The sequence below is a fragment of the Pogona vitticeps genome, chromosome 5 (genome assembly GCF_051106095.1).
Source record: "Pogona vitticeps strain Pit_001003342236 chromosome 5, PviZW2.1, whole genome shotgun sequence".
Classification (NCBI taxonomy): domain Eukaryota; kingdom Metazoa; phylum Chordata; class Lepidosauria; order Squamata; family Agamidae; genus Pogona; species Pogona vitticeps.
The window spans coordinates 188,085,647-188,099,028 of record NC_135787.1 but is presented as its reverse complement, the minus strand read 5'-3'; the positions used below and the strand labels follow the sequence as shown (position 1 = coordinate 188,099,028).

Below are 13,382 nucleotides of genomic sequence, written 5' to 3'. Positions count from 1 at the left end.
AAGCGCTGCAGGATCGCTTTGATCCCTGCTTTCCCCTCCACTTATTTTTGTTCTCTCCTCAGCTTACTTCCATGTATGAGACGACCCTCAATTTTTTTGTCTAAAGATTTTAGACAAGAGCATAGTCTTATACACAGGAAAATACGGTATTTCTTCCTCCCCATCTCTGTGTGTGCTCCAGAAGAACAGGAAACCATTCTGGTGGTACCACCACAACCACCACTGCCATCTTAACTTGCTGTACTTCCTAGAGTAAGAGGGATGTGGTTGGTCTGCTGACCATCAGTTGACTGCATTCATGGTCTGGCTGTATCTCGGGAAGCAGCTTCAGCATAACTTGGAAATGTTGTTTTTGGGGGGCAGCTGATATGAATGGCCTGGTAGAAGAGTGGCTTCCAACCTTGGTTCCCCAGATGTTCTTGGACTAAAACTCCCAGCGCCTTCACTGTTAGCTGTGCTGGCCAGAATTTCTAGGAGCTGTAGTCAAAGAACATCCGAAGGCCCAGTGTTGGCAACCATTGTGGAATAAAGCACTTTAATGTCCTACCACCAGAAATCCACCTGTCTCCCTCTTTGTTGTATTTTAAGAAACATCTTACAACATTTTTATTCCGGCAGATTTACCAGAATCAACCAACTTAAGATCTGTGGGAGTATCAGTCTTTTATATTTATTGCCACCTGTTTGGTCTATTTTTAAACTGCTTTTAATTTTTCATATTCTTGTTATTTAATACAAAGTAGTTTTATTTGTAGCACTTTGTTACAGCATGTTTCTGGTTTTTTTTTCTGTTGTAAACCACCCAGAGTGACCACTGATCAGAGGGATGGTATAAAAATTGAATGAATGAATACCTGCAGATTGATCTTTTTCTCTTTTTTTCAATGTTTGGCATCAAACGAGTACACTGGGCTTTCCCTATTGCTATTTTGATGCAACCATCTTCTGCTCATAAAACTGGTGGGTCCTGATTTTATCATGATGTTCAAAGTCATTACCCTACTGCCATGTGTAATGCTAGAGGTGTGAATGTGATCTACCAGAATGGTGACATGTTGATGCGAATACAATTAGATATATGGATTGCTGCAGATGTATGTGAATCAGCAGCTCTTTTTGTTCACAGCAGAAGGTAAGCGTTCATATACACACACATAAAGCGAGAGAGAGCATGCAAGAGAGAGAGGGAGGGAGGGAGAGGCAAGTATATATACAAATGCCTCACAGGACAAAAAACTCGCAAGACAAATGGTTTTGGCAATGGGGGGGTTGATGACTCGCAAGACAAATGTTCCTATGGCCTTGCTTCGCAAGAAGAATGTTTTCCGTTTTTTTGTTCCTGCCTCATGTTTGCTGATTTTTAAATGTTTTTCTATGATGTTTAAAAAGTTTTTTATTGAATTTTTTAAAATCATCTGCACAATATGTATGGCTTTAAAGAGCACTTAATAAACCCTTTGTAAACCAAATCTGACTTTGTTCAGACTTTTTTTGCCCATAGGAACGCATTAATTAGATTTCAAGGCATTCCTATGGGAAAACACGTTTCACAAGATGAATTTTTTGCAAGACAACATTAACCGCGGAATGAATTAAATTCGTCTTGCGAAGCACCACTGTATACAGGTTTCAGCAGAATTTGCAGTCTAGTGTAGAGAAAATATGGAAGACATAACAAGAATTCCAGGCCAATTTCTGGCCAATACAATAAATCCAACTGTAATTTCCAATTTGGCTATTGTGGGACTGCAATTCCTGGACAGACTGTCTAAAGTTATGTACAGTGGTGCCTCGCATTATGATGTTAATTCGTTCCAGTGAAATCGCTGTGGAACGAAAACGTCGTAATGCGAAAAGAAAAAAACCATTGAAATGCATTAAAACCCGTTTAATGCATTCCAAAGGGCTGTAAACTCACCATCCAGCGAAGATCCTCCATAGGGCAGCCATTTTTGCTGCCTGTGCAGCGAGGAATCTGTCCCAGAAAACAGCGGGGGGGCCATTCTGTTTACCCGGTGGCCATTTTGAAACCACCGATCAGCTGTTTCTAAATCATCGTTTTGCGAAGAATCGGTTCCCGAAGCAGGGAACCGATCATTGCAAAGCAAAATTCCCCCATAGGAAACATCGTTTTGCGATCGCAAAAAGTTCATCATAATGCGGTTTCGCCGTTAAACGGGGCAATCGTAAAGTGAGGCACCACTGTATAAGTGTCATCTAGCTAGGGTGGGGAAGTCAGAAATAACATCAGAAGTAGTAAAGCGCCCCCTACAGGACATACTGCCACATTTTGGGAAACCATGGCAAGGGCTAAATTCAGACAACAGACCTCATTTTGTAGCCAAAATTGTCCAGCAGGTAGTCCAAGCTTTAGATACCAATTAGAAATGACATGCTTGATGGCACCCTAAATCTAGTGGGCAAGTAGAGCATATGAATCATAAGGAAAATGAATGTGTTGATATATGGAAGGCTCCCATAGCTTAGCAACAAGAAGTGAATAGCTCCTGCCTATTACTAAGTTTGCTATTCTTCAGAGTAGCTTTCCAATCCCTGAAAATGGGCTATGGAGACTGGGGTTCCTGGGGAGTTGAAATCCAAAAATATACAGAGTAGTTCAAGTTTGGGAGTTACTAATCTAATTCAACATGATTTCTCTAACAATAACTCGGCATCCCTACAAAACCAGCAGGGAAGATATTATAGGGGCAGATTGCCTTTTGAGTATCAAAATGTTGCAATGGCTATTGGCTTAGCAGATTCCTTGGAAGATAACAGAAGGAGGAATGGTCCATCGGTTAACTGATAGTTGTTTGCATTAAGCAATGTCTCTGTATTCTAGAGGCAGCAGCCTCTGATCGACAGAATCTAGATGGCAGTCATTTCATGCTACTTGGTGGCTCCTTTTTCTCCAGTGGCTCTTCAATCTGTGCAGGAGCTTGGTTGTCCCATACCTTCCTCCTCAGGCAGCTGACCACTCCAATGAGAATGCAGGATGGGGATTCTCCCCATGGAGCTGATGAGTGGCCGGCTGCCAGAGGAGGCAGGGATGAGCTGGTGGAGCTCATGCCCAGCTTGGAGCACCACTGGTGAAGAAGGACCCCGGTGGCATGCAAAGAATGGTGAGTGAGCCAGCCGGCCAGGGTGGGAAAGAAACCAGCATAGCACCTTTGGTGCCGTACTGACAGTTTCAAATAAAGCAGTTTGTTGTGTTCCATGCCTATCTCTTATCTAGATATAGGGTGGGCTGTCTATGTAGTTGGCTAGCTAGCTAGCTATATGTATGTATGTATGTATGTATGTATGTATGTATGTATGTATGTATGTATGTATGTATGTATGTATGTATGTATGTATGTATGTATGTATGTATGTATGTATGTATGTATGTATGTATGTATAGTATGATTTGCAGCAAAGCTGTGTGGTTTTATAAAACATGTACAAGTATTATACAAGTGCAGAAAGTAATGTGGCATGTCCAACTTAGTCTGTTATAACAATTTATAGCAGGAATCATCACCATCTTAGAACTGCAGAACTGGAAGGGACCCTATGGATTATTGAGTCCAGCCCCTGTTAAAGAGGAACAATCAATCTCCCAATCTCTGGCTTTGCATCCAGAGACCTAAACCGCTCAGCTATGCAGTAGTAGTCATGTAGAACCTATCCAGCAACTAAATGGCTTTTATTTTTCATAAGCTTTTGTGTGGCCAAGCACACTTCTTCAAATGAATGGAGTGGTCATGTCACTGAGCAGAGTATACAGTTTTATACTCCATCGAAGGAATATGGCAATTCCATTCCTCTGGAGAGGTGTGCTTGGACACACAAAAGCTCATGGAAAATAAAAACTAGTTAGTTGTATAGTGCAACATGACTAATCATGCAGAAGATGTAAGACACCCCAGAAAAAGAATCTATCTTGACAACTCTGAAGTGTCCAGGTCCTTCCTTCCTCCCTCCCTCCCTCCCTCCCTCCCTCCCTCTGTGTTTTATCAGTTCAGACAACCACCCACGCCCATTGGTAAAAACACAGCAGAAAAGGCATCTGTCTTTGGCCAAAACGTTCAGGTGGAGTTCAACTATGCCCATATAGCCTTCTGCATACAATTTGGAATCACAACAATGACAGTACAGTGGCAATGATAATACTGCGAATATTCCTAATGCATCTGCTCCACTTTGGAATGTCAAAAATCTGGGCAGACATTTGGATGATGAGAAGTTTAGAAGCTTCCCTAATTAAAACTGGCTGCTTTTAATGTATGTCATAAGTTCTCATTAACCTTCCCAAAGTCATTAAGATGAAGCTCTTTTAAATACTAACTAAAGTTTCCCTTCTGTGTATCTTTTTTCTCTCTCCTCCTCCTCCTTCTGCAGAGAGACTGCCACAGAGTTGTCTGGAACATTACCAAGGTAAGCAAGCTGTTCTTCTCAACGAAATCTGTGTATTGGCTTTGGGGAGCTGTTGAAGGGAAGTGCAACCTCTCTAGCAGAAGCATCCAAGACAGCCTGTCAGGGGCTTAAGGAAGAAGGAGATCATTTGTATAAGAAACAATGGTTGCAAAAATCTGTGTTTGAAAAAAGAGTCGGAACTTTGGCTGTGCCAGATAGAAGCAGCTGCAGAGTGGGTTCTTTGAATAGTATATAGTTTGTATGTGTGCATGCGCGTGCATGATGGCTTCTCTTTAATTGGCGGGATATATTGCCTAAGGAAGAACACCATGAATGAGCTTCTGCCAGGTTTGAACTCAGAGGACTTATTAGCAGCTTCCTTCTGCTTTTGGATTCGTATGTTAGCTTGCACACAAAGTTGGATGGTTAGAAGAGGAAGGCTCTAAAGAACTGTACATGGAGAATGTTCTCCCGGCCAGTGGTATAGTCCTGCCACCCTGGGTGGGTGTGGGTCGAGATGTTGGCACTTCTCCTGAAGCAGGACCTTGTGGGATCCCTTCCTATTGGCTCGGTCACCTCACACCTTCCATCCCCTTCTCTCAGGCTAGCGGACAGCTCTTCAGGCTGGCTTCTACTTCAAAGCAACCCTCTGTTCATGATAGATAGATAGATAGATAGATAGATAGATAGATAGATAGATAGATAGATAGAGAGAGAGAGAGAGAGAGAGAGAGAGAGACAGAGACAGAGACAGAGACAGACAGACAGACAGACAGACAGACAGACAGACAGACAGACAGACAGACAGACAGAGACAGAGACAGACAGAGACAGAGACAGAGACAGGCAGGCAGGCAGGCAGGCAGGCAGGCAGGCAGGCAGACAGACAGAAATCCTCGCTTTCAATTGAGTTTTCCCCTCAATAACTATCAACATTTGGCAAAATGGATTGCAGGGAGCCGTGGAAATACCTTCAAAGCCACACACACACACACACACCCCAACCTTGAACACATTTTAACAACTTGTTAGAAAGATTGGGAATATATGGAATAAATAAATAAACTGAACATAAATAAAGGTGACAACAGACACCCTACTATCTGTCTGTCTGTCTAAACTTTTCTAACAACCCCTCCATCCGTAACCTAACAGATACCCTAATAAATACAAAATAAGATAACTGAGCCAGTACAAAAAATTCAAATCTACTAATCATATGAAGGACAGTTTGAAAATCGTTCTACTGTTGTAACAATAATGCATCTATTTTCACTAAAGTATTTATTTTTAAATCATTGTGGGCTACGATAGATAGATGGATAGATGGATGGATGGATAGATAGATAGATAGATAGATAGATAGATAGATAGATAGATAGATAGATAGATAGATAGATAGATAGATAGATAGATAGATAGATAGATAGATAGATAGATAGATAGATAGATAGATAGATAGATAGGAACATGGATGGATGGATGGTTGGATGGATTTTTCCCCCTTTACTTCACACTATTTCCCCTTTTGATGGGGAGAGGAATCCTGTACTGCCTTGTGCTTCATCCAAGATGATGGGAACCAGCTGGCCGGCCTGCCTGCTTGATTAGGGTGGTTTGAGTATTCTTTGGTTGTCTGTGTAAGAGCACCAAGTGCTAGCTAAAACCAGAAAAGGAGTCATCTGCAACTCACTCATGAGCTACTTGAAAAAATTTGCTTTTCTCCTCTCTCACAAACATCTTCCTCTCTCTGTGTGTGTGTGTGTGTGTGTGTGTGTGTGTGTGTGTGTGTGTGTGTGTGTGTGTGTGTGTGTGTGTGTGTGTGTGTGTGTGTGTGTGTGTGTGTGTGTGTGTGTGTGTGTGTGTGTGTGTGTGTGTGTGTGTGTGTGCGCAGTGTCCTATTGCTGAACTTGAGGAAAGAAGAGGTGGTGGGGTAGAAGCATGGGTGTGGAATGGAATAGGGAAGCCTCCCCAGCACTCTGCTTATCTTGCATTTCACAAGCTTGGGAAGAAGAAGGTGGCCTCTGGATGGCAGCTTCTCCCTTCCTTCCCTATGGATTCCTGCCTCCCCCCCCCCCAACAGGCAATTATAATTAAGTCATCATTTGGAAAGTGCGAATGTATAGATGCACACACTCATGAAGGAAGGGACGTGCTCATGGAAAGAATGTGGGGGGGGCAGGGTTGTGTTGTATGAATGTGTCTTTCTTATTTATTAATTATTTGAATTGTGTACTGTCGCCTAGTGAGAACGCACTTTGTAACATGACGAATCGCATTAAAAATCAACAGTACAAAATATAATCTGTAACAAATACCATAAACACTGTCACTAGTGTATGTAAGTGTATTGGAGGATCTCTGCACTTCCAGTATTGTGAAGTTTTATACTACTGCTCCCAACCGGTTGAAGATGTCAGCACTGATTCAAGACTGTTGCCTTAGTGCATGTACAGGACTGGGTCTACCTCTACGTAGAGCGAGATAGTCTCCATAAGCAGCAACAAGGTGACAGGAGAGAGAGATTTCTGTCATATGGCCTGATCTATTCCATATTCTTCTAAGCTCATCTGTGGCCATCTTTTTCTTTGTATCAGGTGGTAAAATGTCTTGGGCTATCTCTGCGTATATACAGTGATTCTCCCTTTAGCTGTGCTAATTCAGGGTGGTTTATTTATTTATTTGACAGTGGAAAGAGAGAGAGAGAGAGACAGAGATGTGTTCATTATGTTGATGATGCTTCTATTACATCCCTCAAGGAGCTATTGTGTATCTCCACCACCCCTGAGAATATTTCTGGCTCCACAATATTATCTTTATTTTATCTATTTATCTCACATTTCCAAACATCAAATATGGTTTTCTGTTTTTCTCACATTACTTGCAGAATTCTGAAGTGTACTGTTTTGATGTATTTTAAGTATGGGAAAAGTGTTCTTTATTTTGAAAATCCCCCCCACACACATGTGTTCAAAGGAATTACATTCAATTAAAACATCACAAGCCAGGTATTTTATTGTCTCTTAAGCCGCGAGTCTCCTAAAATTCAAGGTTTATTGTAACTCTTTCCAGTGTTGATTGATTCCTTGCATTTGAAACTCTTAGGTGCACATCTCATTGACACTGTACTTCTGTTTTCTCTGATTTTTCATCCTTCAGATCGATGGAAAGGATTGAAAATTCCTAGACATTGTTGACATAAGTTTGTTTATTTGCTTCCTTGCTTCCTTGTTTGTTTGTGGTATGCACATCACAAGAGGTTGACCTCTTGGTGGTTTGCTACATACAAACAATTATAAAGCAGATGGTTGTTGTGGGTTTTTCGGGCTCTTTGGCCGTGTTCTGAAGGTTGTTCTTCCAGGTTTAAAGCACTTTTAAAAAGACAAGGACGAAAAAGCACGTGAACAAATAGCACAGAGAAAAGAGAAGTTATGATGAGCTTGGCAAGGCCAGCATTAACAGGTGTGTTTTCAGCAGGTGTTTCAAACCGAATACTGCAGCAACTGAGCAACAGAACCCATTTTCAGCATGTTTGAAAACCCCACATTCAATGCCTGGTATCACCACGTAGGGTAAGGAAAGAATCCGGCCTGAAGCTTGGGGAGCTGCTGCCAGCCGGAGTCAACTGCACTGAGCTACATGCACAAAGGGGCTCACTCTGCAAGCCAGTGTCCGACACATTCCTCTTGATGTGCGACTAGGAAAAGTATATGTGAGGATTAGTGCCACCATTCAGAAGGCCAGCTTCAGGATATCACACGATGGCAGTCCACAATTAATATGGCTTCTATTGACAACTTCAAAAGCCAGCTGGTCATTTAAAGAAGGAGGCAAATTGCTATGAATTCTGGTGCCAAACTTGCTTCAGAGTTTGAATAGCAACAACAGGCTGGATACCTCTGTTGAGTTAGAATGTGGTGGAGCTCTGTGGGTTGGGAGTTAAAATCTGCCTTATGGCTCTTAGGCAGAGAAAGCTGCATGTGCAGTCTTGGCAAGCTGCACAGTCCTGTGCCTCCCCCAGAAGAAGGGAATGGCAACCCATTTCCAAGTAGTTTATACCTAGTAAACTTTGTAGATCAGAAGTGACTCCCCAGTACTCAGCTGTTGTTATTATAATATGGCAATGGCAGAGCCTCAAACATAGCCCAGGATCACTCACACAAATGCAATTTGAATATAGCTTGGTGTGCCACTGGGCAGCCCAGCTCTTGAATTCTGCATTAGCAACAATCGGGCGCAAGGTCAGTTCCACATCTATCTATCTATCTATCTATCTATCTATCTATCTCTCTCTCTCTCTCTCTCTCTCTCTCTCTCTCTCTCTCTCTCTCTCTCTCTCTATCTATCTATCTATCTATCTATCTATCTATCTATCTATCTATCTATTTGTTGTATTTATACCCCACCTATCTAGTCATTTCGACCACTCTAGGTGGCTTACAACATAAAGCATAACAAATTCAAGAAAAATTGATAACAATTAATTAATTAAATGATTCTGCAAGATGGGAAAAATACAAAATAAATCAAATAAAGAGGGGGAAAAAAGGAAAGAGGACAGGAATTAACTGGAAGGGAAGGCCTGCCTATACATCCACGTTTTTAGTTGGTTCTTAAAAGTACCCAGCGAGGGTGCAGCGCGACTCTCCGGAGGTAGCCTAATCTCAAATTTCCCTGTGTAGTCCTGTCCCTATCAAAAAAAAAAAGCCAAACTTTGCAATGGCCAGTGAGATCGTCTGACCCTTTACTGGGTCAGTATGGGGTCATCTTTTGCTGTGTTTTTTCCCTCTTCCTGTCCCAGAGTTGGCATTATTTGTTCACTCCTTGTTGCCGATGCAAATTGATTTCCATTCTGTACACCCAGTGCATTATCATTCATCAGCCAACCTGCAACCTATTACAGGCAAATTCGCAAGTCCCTCACTGGAAAAGCCGCCAAGGGGGTAAAACCTCATATATGTACCAGCTTCTCTTTTGCTTTTCACATTTCACTGCAACCTAATCATTATTATTCCATCAGGCTATCCTTTAATGAGCTTTGTGATGTCGTTGGAGGGGGGAGAGAGAGGGTGTTTGGTGAATATTGCATTGCAATCTGATGGTGGTTCATAATGAAAATGTGTAACATAAAAGCAGTGATACCCTCATTCCAATTATGCTACAGCTTGTTAACAAACATTTTAACAAGGATATTGATTAAACAGGTCTCTCTTTTTACGCTGGAGTGGAGGAGGAAGAAACCTAGGCTTTTACGTAGAGTTTGGCCTTGGTTTTGCTGAAGATTTTGGTTTCCTGCCAAATTGGTTGCCTGTCTCTCTCTCCCTCTCTCTCTCTCTCTCTCTCTCTCTCATCAGATTCTTTCGGACATTTGCTTTTTCTAGAGAGCAGTTCGGTAGGCACAGTCATACTGCGTGCAAATTGCATTGGTTTTCAGAACTCTGTCTTTGGATAGCTTCATCAGTGTTGTGAAATGTACCAACGCAAATGGAAAAAGGCGTCTGAGGTTAATTTTTTGTTTATTCACTCATTCATGATGGTCAGTGCAAGACCTGTGCATGATATGTTAAAAACGATTCTCCAGAGTCATACAGTGGCGCCTCGCTTAGCGATGTTAATTCGATCCGAAAAAATCGCTGCTAAGCAATTTCATCGCTAAGCGAAATGTGGTTTCCCATTGAAATGCATTGAAAACTGGATAATCCATTCCAATAGGAAAGAATTGCCGTCCTTAAGTGAAAATCGCCATAGGAAACATCGCTAAGTGAAATGCAGTTCCCCAATTGAAATGCATTGAAACCTATTCAATGCATCTCAATGGTGGAAAAATACAACAACAAATTAAAAAAGAGTCAGAACAAAGTCAAATTTGGTTAACAAAAGGTTTATTAAGTGCACTTTATGATTTCAAACATTTTAAACAGTAAACTTTAACTTTATAAATAAGAAAAACATTTTAAAAGCAACAAACATGAGGCTGTTTAAACCATTGTTAAGCGAAACAGGGGGCCAAAAATTTAATCGCTATGCAAAGCATGGTCCCAACCATTGCTAAGTGAAAATCGCCCATAGGGACCATCGCTAAACGAAGTGCAAAAACACTGAAAAAGTTGTCGCTAAGCAATTTTATCGCTAAACGGAGCGCCCGTTAAGCGAGGCACCACTGTACTTTCATTGTTACGTTTAGTGGAGACTGCAGAGGACTCAAAACAATTTCTCTCTCAAAAATTGCAGCTTTTCTCCAGCTTCAGTTCATAATCATCGAACAGAGCATTCACTGATCTGCTGTTTTGTGGAATAACACTTTGGAGATACGTGGATGATGATTCTTAATGACATTGCATATTGTTAATCTCATTTTGTCGGCCAATTAACTGGCAGCAGGTATAGCCATACTGCTGCCCTGTTTCCCCCAAAATAAGAACTAACATGAAAAATAAGCCCTAGTAAGATTTTTCAGGATGTTCGTAATATAAGCTCTACCCCCAAAATAAGCCTCAGTTAAATGAAACCCTGCCCTCCACTATTGTGCAGCAACCAGAAGATGATGACAGGACTGTATTTCAATAAATGTAGATTGTTGTACATGAAAAAAAAATCTCCTGAAAATAAGCCCTAATGTGTTTTTTGCAGCAAAAATTAATATAAGGCCCTGTTCTTATTTTGGGGGAAACACGGTACTACTAGTACTAATAAGCAGTCTTTTTTTGCATTAGGAATCAGTTAGAGGTAAAGTTTTTTGAGCCTTGTTTTTGTTTTTTGTTTTTTTTTTGCTTTTTTTTTTTAAAAAAAGGAGAAATACATTTCCTGCAGTTGTCTCAATAGGCTTCGGTTGTTCTTCTTTCTTTTTAATAACCTTAATCTCAGTCTGAACTCTTGTCACCATTTAAAATTAAAATCTGGTGACATGTCACTGGGAAACAAAATAGATTTAAACAAGCAATACAGGGCTCAGTGGAATGAGAACCAATGACCACCTGAGATTAATACAGACGTTTTGCAGATTTAAACCTCTCGGCAGTCTGCAGTGAGCCACAAAAGATAAGTTCCTGATATGACCCGTCAAAACATTGCTTAAAGAAAGAGTATTGTTTCTCTGCCTTCGTTTTTCACTTTGGTTGGTCACAGACTTTATTATACACAATAGTGCTTTTCTGATTATGAGAAGCCCGTTAGTACTTTTTAAAATAACAGCTCTTCTTTAACTACTACAGTGGTGCCTCGCTTGAGGATGTTAATTCGTTCCAGTGAAATCGCTGTAGAGTGAAAATGTCATCAAGCGAAATTGAAAAAAAAAACCTTTGAAACACATTGAAAACCGTTCAATGCATTCCAATGGGCGAAATAGCCGCCCCTAGTAGACATGGTCTAGAGGGGTGGGGTAAAAATAAATAAATAAATAAATAAATAAATAAATAAATAAATAAATAAATAAATAAATAAATAAATAAATAAATACTTGCTTGTCCAGCGAAGATCCTCCATACGGCGGCCATTTTCTGGTGCCTGTAATGTGAGGAATCCATCCCTAACACAGCGGGGAGCCATTTTCTACAGCCAGTGGCCATTTTGAAACCCGACAATCAGCTGTTTGCTGATCATCGTAAAGCGAAAAATCGGTTCCCGAAACAGGGAACCAATCAACGTTAAGTGAAATTTTCCCATCTAAACATCGCTTTGTGATCACAAAAGCAATCGCAAAAACTTCAACGTTAAGCAGATTCGCTGTCAAGCGGTGTAACCGTCCAGCGGGGCACCACTGTATTTGGTTAGCACATGCAACATAATCCCTTCCATGATGGACAACCGGTTGTACCTGTTGAATTTAGCAATAGAGGAGAAGGTCATAACTTGAGAGCTATGAATGAGCAGGCCATGTCCACTCTGTTTACATCTTCCATAATGTTTCAGGTTGGGCGAGAGCAGTTTTATGGGTTATCCCCGCCCACCCTGGTATAGTTGGGATTTATGAAAGCCAAAGAGATTATTGAGGAATCGGATCTGGGATACAGCCCTCCAACTCAACAGAGGATGATGGGTCCTGGATTACTCAATGGCTGGGAATCACAGTAAGGTCTTTATCCCAGCAGATTACCTTTATAATTTATAATTTGTGAGAGACGCCAGAATGCTTTTACCATGGCCCGTTTCAATGCTTTGCTTTCAGCCTTTTTAGAGGGAAGACATTCATGCATCCCTTATGACCAATGTTTTGTGAAAACTATGGTACATGTGCTGTTGTATAAAGATTTGTGCAATCTATTTACAGTATATCCCCAATGTTGAAACATTATCCAGGTAGATCTGATAAATTGTGCATCTCTTTTCTCCTCTCTGATTCCTCAAGTGAAGTTAAAGCAAAGGTTACAGTGGCTTCTATAATAAGAAAATAGGTAATTAAATCATAGCAGTAATCAGATTAGGAACTCACACACAATTGTAATCTGAATTTCAGTCTGCTTTGTATCGATTGTAAATACTATATGCTTTATTATTATATTTTAGTGTTGCATATCTAACACAGCTGACCTAGTAATAATAAATTTAAAGAGTTCATAACGTCAACTACTTCTGGGTTTTCCAGGTGGCTGGAATTATTAGTCCTAAATGGTATGCTAATAAAGGTTAAACTTTTCTCTAGGTTCAAAGATGAATAGCAAAAAACAGGAATAAGTTATTTTGATACCTTTTAATGAGAAAACTGAAAGCCTTTGTGTGTGTGTGTGTGTGTGTGTGTGTGTGTGTGTGTGTGTGTGTGTGTGTGTGGTTGTGTAGTATTCTACAAGTGTGAAAAATACTTGCTAAATTTCAAAATTTAGGAATGCTCACTAAATTCTTTTGATTTAAACTATCTTGGCATGAGAAGACAACAAAAGCAAAGCATTTTCTAAACTTCTCACCACCCGCCACAGTCTGCAATTTGTACAAAATTTTGCAACACAACACAAAGCTGGTGTGTTTTCCCTTTGGGAAGTGTAGGATGTAAC

At 40.7% G+C, this 13,382-nt stretch overlaps 1 protein-coding gene across 2 annotated transcripts in view; it reads left to right on the top strand.

Moving 5' to 3' along the window:
• The window catches only part of CELF2 (CUGBP Elav-like family member 2), a 607,596-nt gene that overhangs the window by 102,010 nt on the left and 492,204 nt on the right, over positions 1-13,382 (top strand). Inside the window, exon 2 of one of the 2 annotated variants that reach the window (XM_073002525.2) lies at positions 4,384-4,419. The exons of the other annotated variant lie outside the window; for it this stretch is intronic. Coding sequence (XP_072858626.1) covers positions 4,384-4,419 — 36 coding nt within the window. The remainder of the gene's footprint in view (positions 1-4,383; positions 4,420-13,382) is intronic. 2 annotated transcript variants of the gene reach the window in all.